This window comes from Pelophylax lessonae (genome assembly GCF_965119305.1).
Source record: "Pelophylax lessonae genome assembly, chromosome: 12".
Classification (NCBI taxonomy): Eukaryota; Metazoa; Chordata; class Amphibia; order Anura; family Ranidae; genus Pelophylax; species Pelophylax lessonae.
The window spans coordinates 87,475,536-87,499,688 of record NC_138779.1 but is presented as its reverse complement, the minus strand read 5'-3'; the positions used below and the strand labels follow the sequence as shown (position 1 = coordinate 87,499,688).

Here is a 24,153-nt window from a genome sequence, read left to right as displayed (position 1 = left end):
ATGAAAAAGTGTTTGTTGGTCGAAAACGTTGCCAACATACACAGGCCGAATATCGCCCGACCGTTTGACCGCCGACCATCGAAACAGTGCATGCGTGATGATGTTCTACAGATTTTAAATGAACGACCTTAACACCAACGTATAGAATATCGTTCGTTCGCAAACGAGACGACAGAATTTTTAGTTTTTTTCAAACGGGATTTTTCGTTCACAATATCGATATCGGTCACTGATGGCTGGGCATTAACGAGTAGAATATCGGCCGAACCTTCACTGAATGGAAATTTTCGGTCGATTTTCTTATCGTGTATTCCGGCCATTATTCTCCAGAGGAGTGTGTTGAAGGGCACTACTCTCACACAAAGCTCCGTAGAGTCTACTGATAAAGACAGGCTGATTAGGGAGAGCTGCTTTACTATAACACTGCAAAGCTGGCCATATAATGTTAGATTTCTTTTGTTCGGCCTGTGGGCTGAACAAAAGAAATCAAACAGATTCCACCCTTTACGCTAAACAGAGCAGATAGGCCATCGTATTGGGATAGTTGCCAGCAGAGGTTGTCGGAATACTTGAATAACAGCTGCATCTGTTTGGATACAACCGCTGTTCAACCAAACAATTTACAGAAGACTGCAACAAAGCCAACTGAACAACTGACACTTATAGAACCGAGTGGGATCAACAGGGCCGCCCACTGAGTGAATTTCTTCCAGTTCATCAGTAATCTGCTGAAATTTGCTCAGCGTTTGGCCAGCCTAAGACTTTGTGCACTTTCTATTTTGCAGCATAACAAATGTTTACATAACTTTCTGAGAAACTTTACTTGGACTTTGATTCACCTGTTTCTTAGGTCTTCCAGGGACCCTACTGGCGAGATCTCCACAATCAACATCTCAGGTCTTGCAGATTTGGATTGTTATGGTATTATTTTTTTTTTTTTTTTTATTATGGAGCTGGGAACAGGGAAAGTGAAATGAGATACATCATGATGATTGGGAACACCGAAAACCCAGTTTGGCAGGAGCAAACTATGGAAGGGAGACCTTACCACTACAGTCCTACAGAGATACAATTCATTAGCTGACTCAGTCCAAAAGACACCACCTGTAACAGGAAAATCACTTTTGGGTGGACTGCCATTTACAGGACACATTACCCAAAACTGATCTTTCAGGCATAATTTACATTGGTGGGCTAACCTCACCCACTGGCTGTAAAATAAATAAATAATTGTATAAAAAAAAATGGGCATTGCCTGAACATGGCTGTAGCAGATTCTTTACATCCAGTTTAGTAATTCAGCATGTTCCTATCTACCATTATCTGAAATATCAGTTTTGGCTGGACCGACTGTGTAATTTGTACTGACAACATAAAGATTGTCTTAACATTAATTGGTGGTCATTTTATCTGCTAGAATAACAGAATTGTTCTCACTTTAATGAATTAACACTGGCCAAACACACATTATGATCCAGATGTAAAAAGAAGTGTCAAAGCTGCCTCAAAATACTCCTATGCCAGGTCAGGTTTTTACTAATATATGAACTGGAAAGCAGTTCTACCGTATATCCTTGCTTTCTGCCAAGCTTTGCAGTGACTGTACTTTGCTGCCTTACGCCATCAAGGCAATTCTTTCAGTCTGGCCAGACAACCCCCAAAACAATACAGCTGGCTGTTTTTGTCCCGGCAATTAGGTCACAAGGAGGCAGAACTACTCTACTGCCATTTTTTTTTTTTTTTTAAGAGGCTGCAGAGACCAAAACGTATGCATGTGTCATTCTAAAAGTGGAATTTTACTTTAAACTAAACCTGTCATTAACCTGGGTGGTTCAGACTGCACTCACAATGAAACAATGCAGAAGCATAAGTTACTTTTAGTAAAACTCATAAATGATTAGTAAATCCCAAGATAGAGGCAGCTACATTTTTATGGCAATGTTGACTTGTATATTTACGTAAACTTTAAGAGTCAAACCTGTCCCCATCCTCCTCTGCCTCCATATTTGGTCCCTTAAATTTCTGGGAAGACAAGTCAAGATTTCCCCTGCTTATACATTTTGTTCATCATATGTTTAGTAGGACCTTCCCAGGTTTATAACAGGTTCACTTTAACAGTACAATTCTATCATGTGCTTTGTATTTTGAGGATTATTTGGAAAACTATAGGAGATTAATGTGTGTGTGGCCAGCTCTCGGTTGATGTCAGACAAGCTATTGAGTGATACTCTAGTCTGTGTCACATGGAAGGGAATTGAGCTATCCTTTCTTCTACAGCTGTTCCGCAGTGAAAACTCTGCATGCCTGGTTTTATTGGAACCAGTTCATTTGCATGGTTTCCAGGCTTGTCTGACATCACCTGCAGTACATGTGACATCACTAGGATTGTGCCTTTAGCAAAAACTCTGAGATCTCTCTAAAATCCTTTCATCTTCTGAAATCAGCATTTCAAATGTTCTTTGATGTTGACCAAAGCTTACAGTGTAATAGAAAAAAGCCATCATTTTCTTTTCTCTCCTATGGCTTGGCATCTGATTATGGCAGTGGTCATCCATTGCAGAGGGCTATACAATTCATTAGCTTTTCTAGTGGCTGGAGCAGAAGGCACTTTGGCTGTCACATAATGTCCACAAAAAATTCACAGGGGTTTCCCATGGCCTTCTGAAAGGACTGCCGACTTCCGGTCAGTTCTGGAGGGATGTTGCTTAGTTCGCGGACTGGGGGACCACCCGGTGGACCGCTATTGTACACCTTGCCCCCGATTTTTGGCAGGCTGTAAAGGGGAGGTAGACCGGGGGGCCCATGAGAGTGGTGGCTGCTGCGGTGACTACGCTCGCTGCGTGCCGCTGAGCTGTGGCTCCGGTGGCTGTGCTGGCTTAGTGGCCTCTCACTCCTTTTTCCTCCACTGCTGGCGGCACGGTCAGATCCGCTACCACTGCCAGTGGACTTGCGGTCTTTCTCTCGACCGGATGATCTCTTTCCTTCTCGATTACTGCGACTGGATCCACTGCTTTTGCTGCCTGTGTCAAAAAAGGCTGATTATTATTACAGAACTCAAAGCAAAATGTTTTCTGGCTTTCTGCATATAGTGGGAAAATGCTAGAACCTCTGTCTGGTTTATACTGATGTCTGTGCCCCAATATGCTTCAAATGTCACCTGTGGCCAAGCTTTGGACATTCAAATATTTATGCACATATTCTGAAGTCCTCACTGACCTTTGTAGTTTTAGGCAGCACCCTGGAGTAATTCTCAAATTTTACAGCAGAAGCATAGAAGTCCCTCCTCCAAGGCTAGTACTCTGTTTAAATTACAAATTAGAATGCCGGAAGGTAGCTGAGTCATTGCAGGGAGAATGAATTGTGAACCTCCGTACGTTTACTGTGAATCTTTCAGCACATTGACAATGTCTGCTGATTTCACCCCCAACCATGTATACTGACCAACTCTACATTTTTACCTCCCATCTGTGCTGAAACCCTTGCTTTGTTGCTCTAATGTGTGTGACCTTCCCCACAGGGCCGGACTGGCCTACCGGGATACCGGGAAAAATCCCGGTAGGCCGGCGGCCCTGGGGCCGCTTTGAGATGTGGCTGCAAAGAGTTTTTCTCTCCCCTTTGAAATTGCGGCCGCCAGCCCGCCCCACTGGGTACGCAGAGTCCAGTTAGCCGCCGGATGTGAGCGGCATGATGTCATATCTGGCGGCGGATCTTACTGGCTGCCGGGAGAGGACGGTGACCGGCGCTGTACACTGTGCTGAGCTCCGTGGGCACCCACCGGGAAGATATGGCCATGAACGGGATCGGGGAGAATGCCTGCCTCCATGATGACGAGGTAAGGGGGAGGGGAAGGAAGCCCCGTACACCGTAGACACCAGGCGGGTGATCGGGGCTGCCAAGAACAGAGATCGGGGGGCCCAGACCGAACATAGATCCCCCTGACTCTTCAGTGTAACATTGCTTCTCTGTAATGAGATGACCTGTCAGTATCCATCTATGATTACTGTATCCCTGTGCTCCCTGTACTGTGCTCTTCATCTTCTCTACTGAGGATGTTCTTCCTATCACTGATCATTACATTACAGTGTGTATATATATATATATATATATATTCTATACCATAACACTCACTGCCTGGGTTCCTCTCCATCAGTCTTCCTAACCCAGAGGAAGCCCTAAGAATAATGATTGTCTCTCCGGTCCCCCATGCTATAAATGCAATGAACAGCTCACAGGACGTCATCCTAATAAGTAAGTTTTAGGAGGAATGGGGGGCCTTATGTTGTGTCCCTCCGCCTGTACATGGGAATCGTGGGATCCGGCTGTACACATGTGACCCTGACCTTGTACATTGGTGGGAAACATATAAGTGACCCCATACCTCGTGGGCAACATTTAGCTGACTCCATACATTGGTTGGCAGCATGTAAATGACCCCGTACATTGGTGGGCAGCATGTAAGTGACTCCGTAAATTGGTGGGCAGCAAATAAATGACCCCGTACATTGGTGGGCAGCATATAAGTAATCCCGTACATTGGTGGGCAGCATATAAGTGACCCCGTAAATTGGTGAGCAGCATATAAGTGACCTCGTACATTAGTGGGCAACATATAAGTGACCCTATTCATTGGTGGGCAGCATATAAGTGACCCTATACATTGGTGGGCAGCATAAAAGTGACCCCGTACATTGGTGGGCAACATATAAGTGACCCTGGGGAGAGGGGGATCAGCATTGTATTAGGTGGAGGGGGCCGGGGGGAACAGCATTGTATTAGGGGGAAGGGGCCAGGGGGGAACAGCATTGTACTAAGGGGAGGGGGCCAGGGGGGAACAGCATTGTACTAGGGGAAGGGGGCCAGGGGGGGGGACAGCATTGTACTAGGGGGAGGGGGCCGGGGGGGGGGGGTGCAGCATTGTTTTAGGGGGAGGGGCCGGGGGGAAACAGCATTGTATTAGGTGGAGGGGGGGCGGGGGATCAGCATTGTATTAGGGGGAGGGGGCTGGGGGGAACAGCATTGTATTAGGGGGAGGTGGCCAGGGGAACTACATTGTATTAGGGGGAGGGGGCCAGAGGGGGGATCAGCATTGTATTAGGAGGAGGGGGCCAGAGGGGGGGATCAGCATTGTATTAGGAGAAGGGGGCCAGGGGAGGGGGACAGCAATGTATTAGGGGGAGGGGGGGATCAGCCCTGTATTAGGGGGAGGGAGCCAGGGGGGGCAGCAATGTATTAGAGGGAGGGGGGATCAGCATTGTATTAGAAGGAGGGGAGACAGCATCGTATTAGGTGGAGTGGGCCGGGGGGGGACAGCAGTGTATTAGATGGTGGGGAGGGGGGTCTTCAGTGTATTTGATAGTGGAAAGGGGGGACCAGCAGTGTATTAGATAGTGGGGAGGGGGGGGTCAGCAGTGTATTAGATAGCGGGAGGGGGGTCAGCAGTGTATTAGATAGCGGGGAGGGGGGTCAGCACTGCAGTGTATTAGATAGTGGGGAGAGGGGTCAGCAGTGTATTAGATAGCGGGAAGGGGGGTCAGCAGTGTATTAGATAGTGGGGAGGGGGGCCAGCTGGGCTGTTCCTAGAGCCTGTGGGCTCCCAGCTGGGCTGTCCCTGGAGCCTGCGCCGCTCTCCCAGCCTTCCACCCCAACAAGGAGTAAGAGAAGGAATAAAAAGAGAGAATACATGGAATAGAGAGGAAAAGTGGGGGAGGAACAAATAAAAAGGGAGAGAAAGAATAAGAAATTAGGATAGAGAGAGAGATAAAAGGGAAAGAAAGGATAAAGAGTAGTAAATCCTAAAATGTACCATAAGGGGTTTTAATTCTGTATGAGTGGTAGGGAATAGGGATGATCAAACTTTTCAAAAGTTCATTCGACCAGAACACCCGAACTTCCCGAAAGTTCGGTCCGGATTTCAGAACCCCATTGAAATCAATGGGACCCGAACTTCGGTAATCAAAAAACACAATTTTGAAGCCCTAAAACCCAATAAATGCCCCTAAAAAGTGCCTAGGGTTCTGGGTCATGCCCCAGGGATTATTAATCACACAAAAAAAAGTTCTTAAAAATTGTCATTTTTGATAGAGAGCCAATTATTGAAAGAATTATTGAAAAAAAAAATGAGATTTGGATTTCTTTGGATTTAGCGTCTGTGGGGTCTAAAAAGTGTACCTGTGAAGTTTCAGCTCTGTAGCATGTCCACAACCAGAAAAAAAAAAAGTTTGTTTGTATTAGAATTGCAATAGAACAGGATAGTGGCTCCGCTATTTTCACACCTTGCCGGTTTTGTAGCAGGCGTTTTTTTGGGCATTTTTTGGGGGTCTTTGGAGGCAGGCATAACTTCAGAACTTCTGTGTAGGGGTATATATACACATACACATGTATGTATATATAAACATACACATATATAGGTGTGAAAGTAGCAGAACACTATGCTTGCGCTAATTAAATAATTAACACCCATATGGCTTCTCTCCTTTCACACCTATATGTGTGTATGTGTATAAATACATATAAGTGTGTGTGTATATATACCCCTATACAGAATTTTAGATGTTTTGCGTGCCTCCAAAGACCCCCAAAAAATGCCCAAAAAAACGCCTGCGCCAAAAAAAAAAACGCCCAGGTGTGTTGTTGCAGGCGTTTTTTTGGGCATTTTTTGGGGGTCTTTGGAGGCAGGCATAACATCTGAACTTCTGTATAGGGGTATATATACACACACACGTATGTATATATACACATACACATATATAGGTGTTATAGCAGAGAAGCCATATGGGTGTTAATTATTTCATTAGCGCAAGCATAGGTTTCTGCTACTTTCACACCTATATATGTGTATGTGTATATATACATACATGTGTGTGTGTATATATACCCCTACAAAGAAGTACAGATGTTGTGCCTGCCTCCAAAGACCCCCAAAACATGCCCAAAAAAAAAACCGCACAGGTGTGTTGTTGCAGGCGTTTTTTTTGGGCATTTTTTGGGGGTCTTTGGAGGCAGGCATAACATCTGAACTTCTGTATAGGGGTATATATACACACACACACTTATATGTATTTATACACATACACATATATAGGTGTTATAGCAGAGAAGCCATATGGGTGTTAATTATTTCATTAGCGCAAGCATAGGTTTCTGCTACTTTCACACCTATATATGTGTATGTGTATGTGTATGTATACATACATGTGTGTGTGTGTATATATACCCCTACACAAAAGTACAGATGTTATGCCTGCCTCCAAAGACGCCCAAAAAATGCCCAAAAAAACGCCAGCTACAAAAACGCCCAGGTGTGTTTTTGCAGCAGGCGTTTTTTTTGGGCATTTTTTGGGGGTCTTTGGAGGCAGGCAAAACATCTGAAATTCTGTATAGGGGTATATATACACACACACTTATATGTATTTATACACATACACATATATAGGTGTTATAGCAGAGAAGCCATATGGGTGTTAATTATTTCATTAGCACAAGCATAGGTTTCTGCTACTTTCACACCTATATATGTGTATGTGTATATATACATACATGTGTGTGTGTGTATATATATACCCCTACACAGAAGTTCAGATGTCATGCCTGACTCCAAACATGTCCTCAAAAAAGCCCTATAAACGCCTGCAACAAAAAGCAGGGTGACAGGGGCAAAGCCACTATCCGGTTCTATAAGTGTTCTAAGAGAAACAATCTTTTCTCTATAGCGGTCACCCTAACATGGAAGGGTTTTGTCACCCTGCCATAGCAGTCAGAGTCAGTTAACCCTACACTACACTACACTTACCCCTTACACTTAACACTTTCCCTACAGAAACTAGATTATTAAATCTAACTATAGTGGAAAATAGTACCCTAACTACACTAGATATCCCTTTCCTCACACTAATAATTGCTAAATGACACTTTGAGAGCAGAAGTAACAGAACTGCTCCCACTCTCTTCCACAGCCCTGTATTAAAATGGTAGAGATTTGGCGGGGCTATCTTATATACTGGGGGGCGTATTCACGAATGATTGGCCTCTGGACCCCCTAGTCACTCCAATCACATTCCTAGCATTCTCCTGCCCCCTCAATTGGCTTTTACTGATGGTTCTGGTCCAATCACGTCCTTTTAAAGCCCAGTTCCTGTCCCATTGCATTTTGGTCGGTTCTGGTTGCCGAATTCCGAACTTTTTCAGCAATTCGGCCGAACCTCGAACAGTCAATGTTCAGGTCGAACCAATTGTCCACCCAAACCGTTCGATCATCCCTAGTAGGGACCCAGAGAGCGCTAAATGTCCGCTGATTAGGGGCGAAGATTACTTGCCTTGCCTTGGGTGCTGACCACCCACGCTACACCACTGGGGCTGGTATGAAATTATTTCCAGGGCTGGTTTTTATTCCCAGTCCAGCCCTGCTTCCCCATATGACAGTCAATCACTAAGCCAGAACACGGATACATGAAGGAGGCAGTGGTGTCATCCACTTGAGTAAACTTCAACACCATCAGTAGCTCAGCTCAGATCACACTGCTCCCCCTCCCAGCTGCAGCCTTCCAGACTTCTACTTGCTAAGATAACCACATACAGCAGATGCTCTAGGACAGGGATCACTACGGCCCTCCAGCTGTTGCGGAACTACACATCCCATGAGGCATTGTAAAACTCTGACATTCACAGCCATGACTAGGCATGAAGGGAATTGTAGTTCCTGAACTGGAGGGCCATAGTTTGAAGACCCCTGCTCTAGGAGGTGGGCTGAGCTGCTGGGAGAACAACTTGGGAAACTTCAGTGCTTCTGCTGTGAACCTTAAAGTGTTACTAAACCCACATCATAAAATAAATATTAATAAATGCTGTATTACATGCTGTTCACACTCACTCAGTCACTATGAGATTCATTTTCTGTATTCTGCAAAAAATCTGGTTGATCCTTCTGCTCTCCATCTCCCCTTTCTGTTCATGTACCCAATTCAGCTAGGGATTTTTTCAGATGTGGTGGAAACTGCACATGCTCAGTTTTCAGTGTGTTTCTATGCTGAGCATTTCTCCCTATCACATCTGAGCAGCCCTATAGAGTCACACATGTGGGCGTATACACAGTGGTAAATGACAGCCCACTCCCTCCCTCCTCACCAATGCCCATTAACCAGCTAAACACAATGGGGGCAGGATATTACATGTAGATTAATGGTGGCGTTGCCTCCCTTTTAAGAAACAGGCTGAAGGGGCGTAACAGCCTATGACTGGCAGAAATCAACCCACACCATGTTAATGCCAAAAAATAATAAAGATTTGATTTCAAATACAGAATCTCACAAAAGTGAGTACACCCCTTACCTTTTTGAAAATATTTTATTATATTTTTTCATGTGATAACACTGAAGAAATTACACTTTGCTACAATGTAGTGAGTGTACAGCTTGTATAACAGTGTAAATTTGCTGTCCCCTTAAAATAACAACACACAGCCATTCATGTCAAAACCACTGGCAACAAAAGTGAGTACACCCCTAAGTGAAAATGTCCAAACAGATCCCAATTAGCCATTTTCCCTCCCTGATGTCATGTGACTCGTTAGTGTTACAAGGTCTCAGGTGTGAATGGGGAGCAGGTGTGTTAAATTTGGTATTACCGCTCTCACTCTCTCATACTGGTCACTGGAAGTTCGACATAGCACCTCATGGCAAAGAACTCTGAGGGTTTATAAAAAAAAATTGTTGGTTATAAGAAGATTGCCAAGATCCTGAAACTGAGCTGCAGCACGGTGGCCAAGACCATACAGCGATTTAACAGGACAGGTTCCACTCAGAACAGGCTTTGCATGGTTGACCAAAGAAGTGTAGTGAATGTGCTCAGCATCATATCCAGAGGTTGTCTTTGGGAAATAGATGTATGAGTGCTGCCAGCATTGCTGCAGAGGTTGAAGGGGTGGGGGGGTCTGCCTGTCAGTGCTCAGACCATACGTGGCACACTGCATCAAATTGGTCTGCATGGCTGTCATCCCAGAAGGAAGCCTCTTCTAAAGATGATGCACAAGAAAGCCTGCAAACAAAGCCCGCAAACAGTTTGCTGAAGACAAGCAGACTAAGGACATGGATTTCTGGAACCATGTCCTGTGGGCTGATGATACCAAGATAAACTTATTTTGTTCAGATGGTGTCAAGCGTGTTTGGCGGCAACCAGATGAGGAGTACAAAGACAAGTGTGTCTTGCCTACAGTCAAGCATGGTGAAGGGAGTGTCCTGGTCAGGGGCTGCATGAGTGCTGCCAGCACTGGGGAGCTACAGTTCATTGATGGAACCATGAATGCCAACATGCACTGTGACATACTGAAACAGAGCATGATTCCCTCCCTTCGGAGACTGGGCCGCAGGGCAGTATTCCAACATGATAATGACCCCAAACACACCTCCAAGAAGACCAATGCCTTGCTAAAGAAGCTGAGGGTAAAGATGATGGACTGACCAAGCATGTCTCCAGACCTAAACCCTATTGAGAATCTGTGGGGCATCCTCAAAGGAAAAGTGTAGGAGCCCAAGGACTCTAACATCCACCAGCTCTGTGATGTTGTCATGGAGGAGGGGAAGAGGACTCCAGTGGCAACCTGTGAAGCCCTGGTGAACTCCATGCCAAAGAGGGTTAAGGCAGTGCTAGAAAGTAATGGTGGCCACACAAAATATTGACACTTTGGGCCCAATTTGTCACTTAGGGGTGTACTCACTTTTGTTGCCAGCGGTTTAGACATTAATGGCTGTGTGTTGAGTTATTTTGAGGGGACAGCAAATTTACACTGTTATACAAGCTGTACACTCACTACTTTACTTTGTAGCAAAGTGTCATTTCAGTGTTGTGAGGGATGTACTCACTTTTGTGAAATACTGTATATATTTGTATGACAATTTAAAACAGTTTTTTGATAATAAATATTTATTTTTACTCTGTATTCCAAAGGATGTTTTTTCAATAGTTTGAACACGTGACCAGCAGCAGAGGACTAGAAGCTCTTCCTGCTTATGTTTTCCTTCAGGCAGGCTAAGAAAGATCTGGGTCATGTGACAGCTGTATGTTGATTAGGAAAAAGGTACTTAGATGTTTTTTTTAATTAAAATAATTACAGGGCCATCATCCATATACAAAAAGAGAAAGGAACAATGCACATTAAATGGTGTGTGTTTAGTATCACTTTAAGGAATTACTCCATATCCAAGTCATTAGGAATGTAAAAGCAGCTTGATGCAGCTTAGAAGGTCAGAGATAGGTTAGAACCATCTCACCAAATCGTTCCAACTGCATCTTAATTGCAAGCTGAATGCAAATAAAAGCATGCTGCATTTGTCAGTTTTATGTTGGGGGTGTTAGCTCCACCATAATCATTTACTTTATACTTCATTTACCATTTGCTTGCCTGGACAGAATCATTGTCTGGGATGTAACCCATATTCTATGGTATTGTACCCCAGTTTCCAAAGGATTGGTAAGAGCTTAATTGACATTAATCTTAAACATATTTAGACTCCGAAAATATAATTTGCTTCCCCTGCTCTTTATTTCTAATCTATCAAACAAAATTCAGTATCACATGACCTCCAATGGCTGGATCAGAACTCTCCAGAAGATTGAAGGTCAAACTTACTTGTATTTATGTTCCAAAATCAAACACGCAAAGGTTTTCTTAGTTCATTAAACAGCCAGATCGATCTTATAAATGTCTTGCTGACATACAGTATAATATATAACGGAAGGCTGACTGCAAGAGATACATGCACGAAAGACACATGAAGCAGAGGTAAAGCATGACATGCGTGATCATGCAAGTGCCCCAGGGCCACCTGGTTGTCTGTATATTCGTAAAGATCCCTTAAACTATACGGTTAATCATTGTTAGATACAGTGCCTTGAAAAAGTATTCACACCCCTTAAAATGTTCCACATTTTATCATGTTACAACCAAAAACGTAAATGTATTTTATTGGGATTTTATGTGATAGACCAACACAAATTGGTATATAATTGTTAAGTGGAAGGAAAATGATAAATGGTTTTCAAAATGTTTTACAAATAAATATCTGAAAAGTGTGGCGTGCATTTGTATTCAGCCCTCCTGAGTCAATACTTTGTGGAATCATCTTTCGCAATTACAGATGCAAGTCTTTTTGGGTACAGTGCATCCGGAAAGTACTCACAGCGCTTCACTTTTTCCACATTTTGTTATGTTACAGCCTTATTCAAAAATGGATTAAATTCATTATTTTCCTCAAAATTCTACAAGCAATACCCATTAAGGACAACAATAAAGAAGTTTACTTGAAATCTTTGCAAATTTATTAAAAATAAAAAACAAAAAAAAAAAAAAATCACATGTACATAAGTATCCACAGCCTTTGCTCCATACTTTGTTGAAGCACCTTTGGCACCAGTTACAGCATCAAGTATTTTTGAGTATGATGCTACAAGCTTGGCACAACTATTTTCGGGCAGTTTCTCCCATTCTTCTTTGCAGGACCTCTCAAGCTCCATCAGGTTGGATGGGGAGCTTCGGTGCACAGCCATTTTCAGATCTCTCTAGAGATGTTCAATCTGTTTCAAGTTTGGGCTCTGGCTGGGCCACTCAAGGACATTCACAGAGTCGTCTTTGTTATCTTGTTATCTTGGCTGAGTGCTTAGGGTCGTTGTCCTGTTGGAAGATGAACCTTCGCCCCAGTTTGAGGTCCAGAGCACTCTGGAGCAGGTTTTCATTAAGAATGTCTCTGTACATTGCTGAATACATCTTTCCCTCGATCCTGACTAGTCTCCCATTTCCTGCCACTGAACAAAATCCCCACAGCATGATGCTGCCACCACCATGCTTCCCTGTAGGGATGGTATTGGGTTGATGATGAGCGGTGCCCCGTTTCCTCCAGACACGACACTTGCCATTAAGGCCAAAAAGTTTAATCTTTGTTTTATCAAACCAGATAATTTTGTTTTACTCTACCATACAGGCCTGATTGGTAGAGTGCTACAGAGATGGTTGATCTTCTGAAAGGTTCTCCTCTCTCCACAGAGAAATGCTGGAGCTCTTTCAGAGTGACCATCAAGTTCTTGGTCACCTCCCTGACTAAGGCTCTTCCTCCACAATTGCTCAGTTTGCCTGGGCAGCCCACTCTAGGAAGAGTCCTGGTGGATCTAAACCTCTCCCATATACAGATGATGGAGGCTAATGTGCTCACTGGCACCTTCAATGCTGCAGAAAGTTTTCTGTACCCTTCCCCAGATCTGTGCCTCAAAACAATCCTGTCTCGGAGGTCTACAGACCATTCCTTGGACTTCATGGCTTGGTTTGTGCTCTGACATGCACTGTTAACTGTGGGACCTTAAATAGACAGGTGTGTGCCTTCCCAAATAATGTCCAATCAACTGAATTTACCACAGGTGGACTCCAATCAAGTTGTAGAAACATCTCAAGGATGACCAGTGGAAACAGTATGCAAACTGAGCTAAATTTTGAGTGTAATGGGAAAGAAAGGCTGTGAATACTTATGTACATGTGATTTTTTTGTTTTTTACTTTTAATAAGTTTGCAAAGATTTCAAACTTTCTTCACGTTGTGATTAGGAGGTATTATATGTAGAATTTTCAGGAAAATAATGAATTGAATCCATTTTGGAATAAGGCTGTAACATGACAAAATGTGGGAAAAAGTGAAGCGCTGTATGTACTTTCCGGATGCACTGTATGTCTCTACCAGATTTGCCCATTCTTCTTTGCAAAATAGCTCAAGCTCTGCCAGATTGGTTGGAGAGCGTCTGTGAACAGCAATTTTCAAGTCTTGCCACAGATTCTCAATTTGATTTAGGTCTTGACCTTGACAGGGCCATTCTAACACATGAATATGCTTTGATCTAAACTATTCCGTTGTAGCTCTGGCTGTATGTTTAGGGTCATTGTCCTGCTGGAAGGTGAACCTCCGCCCCAGTCTCAAGTCTTTTACAGACTCTAATAGGTTTTCTTCTAAGATTGCCCTGTATTTGGCTCCATCCATCTTCCCATCAACTCTGACCAGTCTCTCTGTCCCTGCTGAATAAAAGCATCCCCACAACATGATGCTGCCACCACAATGTTTCACGGTGGGGATGGTGTGTTCCACTGTCATGTGCAGTGTTTGTTTTCCACCACACAGCGTTTTGCTTTTAGGCCATAAAGTTCAATTTTGGTCTCATCTGACCAGAGCACCTTCTTCCACATGTTTGTTGTGTCCCCCACAAGGCTTCCTGCAAACAGGACATCTTATAGCTTTCTTTTAACAATGGCTTTATTCTTGCCAATCCAAAGAGTGTACAAGTACACAGTACATATGGCGCTCCTAGGAGACGTGCATAGTCCCTTGGTCTATTGGAACTTTCATCTGTATATAGAGGTATGGATGAGGCCACTAAATGGATGGATGAACAGGAGAAGGGACCGAGTCTGGAACCTCTGCAGCTCCCGCAGAGGATCTGGGTAGGATCACCTCAATGTGGAAGAAAATGAATAGCAGGGCACTGAGGTCAGTATCAAATTAAAAACACTATATAAAAATAATCAGCACACTTATTTTTTCTTCTTTCCACTCTTCCATAAAGGCCAGATTTGTGGAGTGCATGACTAATAGTTTTCCTGTGGACAGGTTCTCCCACCTGAGCTGTGTTTCTCTGTTATAGTTATAGTTGTGCTCATAAGTTTACATACTCTGGCAGAATTTATGATTTCTTGGCTATTTTTTAGAGAATATGAATGATAACACAAAAACTTTTCTTAAACTCATGGTTAGAGTCGGTTCACACTGATCCGACTCGAAGTCGCCCCGACTTCGGGCGACTAATGAAGTCGCCCGTGCAGCGCGACTTTGGCGCGGCTTGCAAAGACTTCTCATAATGGAAGTCAATGCAAGTCACTCTGACTTTGCAAAAAATAGTGCAGGAAACCTTTTTCTAAGTCGGAGCGACTTGAGTCGCTCTGATTAGAACGGTTCCCTTGCACAGCATTGGAAGCTACTTGTCAGGCGACCAAGTCGCCTGACAAGTCGGATCAGTGTGAACCGGCACTAAGTGTTTGGCTGAAGCCATTTATTATCAGTCAACTGTGTTTATTCTTTTAAAATCATAACGACAACAGAAACTACCCAAATGACCATGATCAAAAGTTGACATACCCTGGTCATTTTGGCCTGATAACATGCACACAAGTTGACACAAACCATCCTCACCTGTGATCTGTTTGCTTGTAATTAGTGTGTGTGTGTATAAAAGGTCAATAAGTTTCTGGACTCCTGACAGACCCTTGCATCTTTCATCCAGTGCTGCACTGAGGTTTCTGGATTCTGAGTCATGGGAAAAGCAAGAGAATTGTCAAAGGATCTGTGGGAAAAGGTAGTTGAACTGTATAAAACAGGAAAGGGATATCCAAGGAATCTGAGAATGCCAATCAGCAGTGTTCAAACTCTAATCAAGAAGTGTAAAATTAGGGGCTCTCTTGAAACCAAACCACGGTCAGGTAGACCAACTAAAATTTCAGCCACAACTGCCGGGAAAATTGTTTGGGATACAAAGAAAAACCCACAAATAACTTCAGGTGAAATACAGGACTCTCTGAAAACATGCGGTGTGGCTGTTTCAAGATGCACAATAAGGAGGAACTTGAAGAAAGATGGGCTGCATGGTCAAGTTGCCAGAAGAAAGCCATTACTATGCAAATGCCACAAAGTATCCAGCTTACAATATGCCAAACAGCACAGAGACAAGCCTCAAACCTTCTAGCACAAAGTCATTTGGAGTGATGAGACCAAAACTGAGCTTTTTGGCCACAACCATAAATGCTACATTTGGAGAGGAGTCAACAAGGCCTATGATGAAAGGTACACCATTCCTACTGTGAAACACGGAGGTGGATCGCTGATGTTTGGGGATGTGTGAGCTACAAAAGCACAGGAAATTTGGTCAGAATTGATGGCAAGATGAATGCAGTATTTTATCAAAAAATACTGGAGGAAAATTTGCATTCATCAGCCCAGAAGCTGTGCATGGGACGTACTTGGACATTCCAACATGACAATGATCCTAAACACAAGGCCAAGTCGACCTGTCATTGGCTAAAGCAGAACAAAGTGAATGTTCTGGAGCGGCCATCTCAGTCTCCTGACCTCAATATCATTGAGCCACTCTGGGGAGATCTCAAACATGCAGTTCATGCAAGACAGCTCAAAAATTTACAGGAACTGGAGGCTTTTTGCCAGGAAGAATGGGCAGCTTTACCATCTGAGAAGATAAAGAGCCTCATTCACAAATATCACAAAAGACTTCAAGCTGTCATTGGTGTTAAAGGGAGCAATACACAGTATTAAGGGTATGTAAACTTTTGATCAGAGTCATTTTGGTAGGTTCTGTTATCATTATGATTTAACAAGAGTAAACACAATTGATTAATAATAAATGGCTTCAGCCAAACACTAACCATGAGTGAAAGAAAAGTTTTTGTGTTATCATTCATATTCTCTGAAAAATGGCCAAGAAATCATAAATTCTGCCAGGGTATGTAAACTTATGAGCACAACTGTACCATGTACCACCCTCTTGGCTGCTTCTCTGATTAATGCTATCCTTGCCTGGCCTGTCAGTTTAGGTCAGGGGTCTTCAAACTACGGCTCTCCAGCTGTTGGGGAACTACACATCCCATGAGGCATTGTAAAACTCTGACATTCACAGACATGACTAGGCATGATGGGAATTGTAGTTCCTAAACAACTGGAGGGCCATAGTTTGAAAACCCTTGGTTTAGGTGGGCGTCCATGTCTTGGTAGGTTTGCAGTTGTGCCATACTCTTTCCATTTTCGATTGATGGATTGAACAGTGCTCTGTGAGATGTTCAAAGCTTTGGTTATTTTTGTATAATCTAACCCTGCTTTACACTTTTTTCCCTGACCTGTCTGTTGTGTTCCTTGGCCTTCATAATGCTGTTTGTTCACTAAGGTTCTCTAACAAACCTCTGAGGGCTTCACAAAACAGCCGTATTTATACTGAGATTAAATTACATACAAATGGACTATAATTAGGTGACTTCTGAAGGCAATTGGTTTCACTAGATTTTAGTTAGGGGTATCAGAGTAAATGGGGCTGAATACAAATGCAGACCACACTTTCAAGATATTTTTTGTAAAAAATGTTAAAAACCATTTATCATTTCCTTCTACTTCACAATTATGTGCCACTTTGTGTTGGTCTATCACATAAAATCCCAATAAAATACATTTACGTTTTTGGTTGTAACATGACAAAATGTGGAAAATGTCAAGGGGTATGAATACTTTTTCAAGGCACTGTATGAAGTAAAGCCTTTGTTATCATTTGCATGGATAGTGTAAAGAAAATGCCGGGATGCTGCTGATGATACACTTGTTCCAAGTCTAGTTTAGCAATGTGCTCATTAACTACAGTGCACAGCTTAGGGTCACCATACACAATACAATCTTTGTACAATCTACTTTACATTTACCAAAACTATATGATATGATAACCTACCTAATCTATCCAATCCATCTATATTTAATCAGGCAGGCCCTTGCATTATATTGTTGGTAGATTTGAAGGAGATTGTAATTTGTGTGGGGAGCTTTACAGTTCAAACAGGCATGGGCTGTTTATGAGCAATTTGTTATCTAATAAACTACATGCCAATGCGATCAGTCACTCAAAACTGCACCCAGTCATTTTTCTAATGACCACTTGAGGATTGCAATTGGCTGCATTTTAAGTGTTACTAAACCCAGGAGCCTGCATTCACTATATCTGGTCTCCCACAGTACACAGGACATGGAAATGCAATTATTTTAGTAAATAGGAACTGCTAAATACCTTTTCTCATAAGCAGTATATAGCAGTCTTGTGACTTCTATCAATGTCCAGCTGAGCACTGGTTAATGCTTGTAGGAGGAGTTTTCATTCTTCTGTGACTGTCCTATGAGGCTGCCTGACCCCTGGCCTGTCTGGACAGTGCTGATTGGCCATGTGCTGATTACATGCACCCTCCCAACAAAAAAAAAACCTTCTATCAATACACACCAAACTGAGCATGTGCAGAGTGCCCCCAATGCTCTGCATTCAATATATCTGGTCTTCCACAGTGCACAGAACATGGAAATGCAATTATTTTAGTATCAGGAGATGGATTGGGGACTGTGGGAGAAGGGGAGGATCAGAGAAGACAGGATCAAACAGCCTTTTTACACAATTCCGAGGATTAGCCCCTTATGCTCCACAGTGAGTATAACAAGCATGCTTTACTGCAAATGCAGACTGATTTTACTGTTGTGGGTTTAGTAACACTTTAATTTAAAATGTAATCATTGCACAGCTCTGTACAACCAGGCACAGTTAACTGTGATCTTTTTAGAGACATTTTTGGGTACAGTTTTCAAGAGCTGCTTGTGCATCCAAAATTGTCCTGGTAGTTTGGAAGGTACAATATATCCTTTTGTAGGACAACAGCTAGACCTCTAATTAAAGTGATCTGCCATGAAGCAGATGCCTTAAATGGAAGCTGACCTCCTTCAACTCCTGGCTTACAATCTAACATTTGTAGTGAAGCTGAATACATTTTGCTTTACTTCTTTCAAACTAGTAGCCTGGGAATCAGGAAATAGCAGCTTCCATCTCCCATTCTTCGCATACACAAATTGTGGTTTAAAAGAAACCTGAAAGAATTTTGCAAACTACCACTGCTAAACTCCTGAAGACACCAATTATCTGGCTGTCTCCAGCTTGCAGCAGGTCAAAATCTGTGCTGCATACATGTTCCAGGTTAGTGACTGAGAGTTCTGAAACCACTGGATCAGCATGACATCCAGACACCTGGTATTATCATCAGGAGAGGCCAGCAGCAGTATCTGTGTTTCTCTCAGTACAGGTTTCCCCTAGTTGGCTGCATCTTTATTGTTCACGTGTGACTTCACATAACAGTATATCTAAGTGCCAAATTCCGAAAACAGAACAATCTGAACCATTTTAATGTGTTGGATGTGCTAACCCTTCGGTGAGCCACACTCAGGACTGTATTTGTATGCCAAAGCAACCAATACCGTTCTCTCCTTTATTTTCTAATTTGCAATAGAAAAATTAAAGGTCTGCTAGAGGTAAACCTTATTTCCTATCCGCTTGTTTTTTTAAAGATGCTGGATGTTTTGGTGTTTGGGAACAAACTTGTTTAGTTAAAAAAATGTCATCATAACAGGAGGGGGCAATTTTAATACGTTAATTTAAAGGGTAATTACATAGAAGCCCCTTGAATCAATAAACAATGCCCATAGTGAAGAAACTGTAGTATCACAAATGTCCACCAGGTGGAGATAAAGCTCTCTGTATTGTGTCTTCGCAGTCTACCATACTCCTTCACATTTGGTTGTCTTTAGGAAGTGACCCCAGAATGTACAACCACTCAAAAAATGGGTATAACATTTTCTCAGACAACTGCCTGAGTTAACTGCAATAATCTATCAAATTACACTTGCATTTAAATCTAAACTGCTGCTGGTTAGTTTCTTCAAGCAACTCAAAACTTGTGTTTTCAAACACTAGCATGGTTTAGGCTATGAGGGAAATCTGGGCCTGGTCATGCATAGACCATAGTCATATTAGCCTACCCTGGCAATCTATGGATGCTGCTTAACTTTCAAGTCTGGCAGGTACAAGCTGTTCTTTGGCTGTATGTGGCTGAAGAAGTTAGACACACTGGAAGAGATTTACTAAAACTGGAGCACTCAGAATCTGGTGCAGCTGTACATGGTAGCCAATTAGCGTCTAATTTCAGCTCATTCAATTAAGCTTTGACAATAAAACCTGGAAGCTGAATGGTTTCTATGCAGAGCTGCAAGAGATTTTGCACACACCAGTTTTAGTAAATAACCCCTACTGTCTGAGAGGGTCAGTATATCCAAAACTGTAATTTTGGTGGATGCTGAAGAATTCAAGTACCGGGTAGTTTCTTATATCTCTTGGGGACTCTATTGGTGAGATCTGTGCTTGAGTTCCTGAACACCTGCTGTGCCAATGTATGAGGGCTCCCACTTTGCATGTTAGATTTAATATTTATTTGATATAATGGAAAATTTAACAGGAGGTTCTGGAACTCACAACGGTGGATAGGAACACCCACAATTTGCAGGTGGGCAGGAATAGAGTTTGGATTCCTGGCAAGGAGATCTCACTCTTAGAGTATCCAAGACCCATAGGTAGTCAGGGGCTGACTCAACCCCCTTGGCACCATATGTGAGTGGATTGACCTGACTGAATGCAAAGTGTTAGATACCTATTGCCACTGCCCCACCCACCACACAACATGAGAAGCACCAAGGCAGACTCGATTATAGGCGTGCATTCAGCAATGGGCCCTCACATGGTTATCCTTCTCCTGCTACTCAGTGGACTGTTGGAGGGAGGTTGGGAATGGTCTAGGTGGGTGAAGGAAGGGCCACAAGGATCCAAATGGACATGCTTGGGCTCTGGTCTTTGGGCCAGAGATAGGCTTACCGAATGACCTAGATTCCTCCATTCCTTCCATGCATCCTTCAGTCTAATGCTTGTTCAGCACAAAACAAGGGAATAACACAGTTACTATCAGCGAGGCATACAGCAAGGGATAAAGGAGCATGTTACTGTACTGAATTATAGAAGAAAGCACATGACTGCAAATCCGTAGCTGCCTACACATTTCCATAATCCTGGAGCTGTTCTACTAAAGCAGATCTACAACAACATGCTTATTTAAACAGGAAAAGAGCCTTGTGTAAAGTGCAGTAACCCCTAGCAACCAATTGCGGATTATCCTTTATTGACTTGACATGTTAGAACTGGCTGCTGTTGGTTAATGTGCTTTGCACAACATTACTTGTAGCTCTTTACACTGTTTCATTATATAATATAAATGTATTCTATGTGGACAGCTAATAAGCATTTTTTTCTTACTTTAATCTGCCTAGCCTCAAAACCCAATTTGCAGCGTGAATGTTCATGTACACTGCTACACCTATAAAGGGCAGCACTGAACCATCAGGAGTTCCATGAGTAGACATCAAGTGAATGCTTGTTCTATTCACAAACAGGTTGACAAATGATGGCTAAGCCAAATTTGCTGCTTGTGGAGTGGCAGTCATGCAAAAGCACATAGGACACACATAAAAGAAAGCATGAAAGGCAGGCAATGAGAGGAGGGGATACTGGCGAGACCTGTTCTACTTACCTTCGCTGTGTTGGCTTCCTGCACTGCCACTGCCATAGCTGAATCCTGGCTCTTGGTACGTTGAGGGGTAACAAGGTGGCACTAGAGGGTACTGGTACGGATAGCCCTGGCTCAGAGGCCAGGGGGCGGCCGAATGAGGGAGAGGAGCAAGTGTGTCTTGATCAGATGTCCCACTGGATCCATCGTTAAGATTCAGTGCCGCTACATCTGATAAGCAAATACAAACGACTTGTGTCAGTTATATCATGGAGAATAATGTTACAGTTCCTGTTCAACGTGTACATGTTGCTGTCTGCCATTTTGGTCGGTACAGCAATAGCCAGGATAATGATATTTACTGACTAAACATGAGACATTACAGAAGAACAATGTTGTATTGCTGGTAATTATGATTGAGGTGATTGTAGCGGTATTAGTGCACTTGCGACAGAGAGAATTGAGTACTGGCCATGATACTTTTTTTATTTGCACTAACATACAATTTTTCAGGACAAGCTTTCGGGGTATGTCCCCTTCATCAAGGTCCATAATGAAGGGGACATACCCTGAAAGCTTCTCCTGAAAAATTGTATGTTAGTGCAAATAAAAATGTATCACAGACAGTACTCAATTGTCTCTGGTAATTATGAAATTTTTTTACAAATGACACACTGTACTGAATGATGAAAAGTGATCGGCTGCCTTCAATATATCCATTAGTGTAACTGCATATTTCCTGGTCTTTATTTATTTATGAGCACTGTTTTTATCTGATAAACGAGCAGCAGAACAGCTTTGATTACCAAGCAATGCTGATGGAGCCTTGATGCAGGATACATAGTAGGCTGAGGACAGACAACTCTGATGTAACCAAAACGTAATGTATACAGTGACCTTACTGTACATAAATGGGTAATTCTATGCAACAGGATGAGATGGAAAACGAACATATAGAAAGAACTGTATGCAGCCGTTATGAAATGGAACCCAACCTTAATCTTTCTGTTTTCTAATTAAAGGTTAAAGTGCAACTCCAGGAAAACAGCTATATAAATATTTGAATACATACAGTATAAAATTACTGTTCTGCCTGCCAAAGGATTTGTAATTTTGGCTGGACATTCTTGTAATATACAGTATAATCACTCTGCTACATCCTGGTTTACCATTAATGATAACTAGGATGGTTCCCTGCACACAGGGCAGATGTGGTAATGCTGATCTGCAGATCCTCTTCCCAATGAGGAGGATGGACAGGTAACATAACAAGCTAAGCTCCAGGATCAGAAAGATGAATTGCCTAATCAGGAACTGTGTATCATATCTAGCTATGCAGTACAGAAACGGTGTACAGCACAGCATGACAAATCCTTAGGCAGGTAATATATATGTACTGAAATGGTGAAGCTTCGCTTTAAAGCCCAACTCTGGGAACTACAAAAAAACTACCCTTGCAGTGGGCCTCCTACTTCTCACACTGCAAAAGGTTAAATGCTTGTTAACTCTAGGGAATAAGGAAAGAGCAACACGAGGCTTCCTCCATTTATGCAACTGGTCTCTTGCAGCTTCTTCTATAAAGTGGTCCTGGCCGTGGTCGCACGATGACAAAAGCCCTACACTGTACGTGAGAACAGGACGGGACTGCCCACAACCAGACCAGATGAGAGTGCAGGAGCGAGGAAGGTAAGTATTACACCTTATTCCTTATCCTATAGAGATAACAAGCATTTTACTCTTGTGTGCAGGGATGGGGCACTGCAAGGGTAGATTTTTGTAATTCCTGGACTTGGGTTTTAGAAGTGGTTTCCTAAGACCTAAACATTTTTTCAATAATTCCTCTAGTGTAAAAAGGTTAAGAGGCTGCTTTAAGATGTGATAACGTGTGATAGTCTTTGTGAACTGATTTTTCTATCTTACTTTTTATAGTAAGTGTTAAAATAACAATAATTGCATATGGTACTTGCATTGATGAGGTCATCCATTTGTAAATTAGCTAATGTGATGTTTTATGTAATGAAAATAACACACATTTAAAAACATAATACTTGCGGTAAAGCTTTCTTGAATTGACTTCCCTGACCCCTAGTGTTGTGGAACCATAAGACAAGACTATTTGTCAGCCTGCTTATAGACATGTCAGAAATATTTCCATACCACAGAAAAATTATTCAAATGCAAAAAGGTCAATATATGAAGTCTGCAGTGAGCAAGAAATAGCACTGTTGCCATAGTAATTACATTCCATAGGCCTGGCAATGACCTGACTGGTTGTCATTGGCAAGAGCCAATTTTTGCTCTGCTCCAGCTCTCATAAGTGTCAGGACTTGGATTTGGGGACAGTGACCATGGTCCATTTCCTAAAAGCTGCATACAAGTTGAAGTGGCACATTCACTTTCTGCCTGCCTCTCTGTCCTAGAAGGGACAATGTCCCTCACACCGTTCATTACTTCTCTACATCATGACACAATGCAGGCAGCATGTAATACTCACTCCCACACAGGTCTCCAAACACATAGTAGCACTGCTCTGAGAAGGTGATTTTGTTTACTGTGTGTCTGAGGTAGCCGTGCTTTAACATGCTACTGGCATATTTTCTGGCTTCCCGACGCTCCTTGAATCCTTCTACATGTGTATAGAGCCAGTCCACAACATCCGCCCCTGCGAAGACAGGAAAAGCAAAGGTCAGACTGCAGCAAAGACATCTGGGTAACAGCATACTCCAGTGAGTCACCACTGACTTCAGAGACTTCTGTTCTTTGATGCAGGCTGTATCCACTTCACAAGAACAGGAATGGCCATAGGTGGATAGAAATTTGGGCAGTCCCTGCTGAACCGGCATATTTCAATCCATCTATGGCCAGCATTAGTGCACTGTGGTAAACAAAAAAAAAGAGGGCGTGTAGGACCTTCCATAATACTCCATATCCCCACATGCATGAAGT

General features: G+C 42.8%; 1 protein-coding gene across 6 annotated transcripts in view; it reads right to left on the bottom strand.

Annotated features, from left to right (window-relative positions):
* Positions 1 to 2,057: 2,057 nt before the first annotated feature.
* The window catches only part of DVL1 (dishevelled segment polarity protein 1), a 257,298-nt gene continuing 235,202 nt past the window's right edge, over positions 2,058 to 24,153 (bottom strand). For 4 of the 6 annotated variants that reach the window (XM_082273771.1, XM_082273772.1, XM_082273773.1 and 1 more), the window contains 3 exons: positions 23,702 to 23,869; positions 21,232 to 21,438; positions 2,058 to 3,020 (listed from right to left, as the gene is read on the bottom strand). In XM_082273771.1, the coding sequence (XP_082129897.1) occupies positions 2,617 to 3,020; positions 21,232 to 21,438; positions 23,702 to 23,869 (779 nt within the window). In that variant the 3' untranslated portion in view covers positions 2,058 to 2,616. Of the gene's footprint in view, positions 3,021 to 20,522; positions 20,572 to 21,231; positions 21,439 to 23,701; positions 23,870 to 24,153 lie in introns of all 6 variants that reach the window. The other 2 variants (XM_082273775.1, XM_082273776.1) reach the window with 2 other exon arrangements.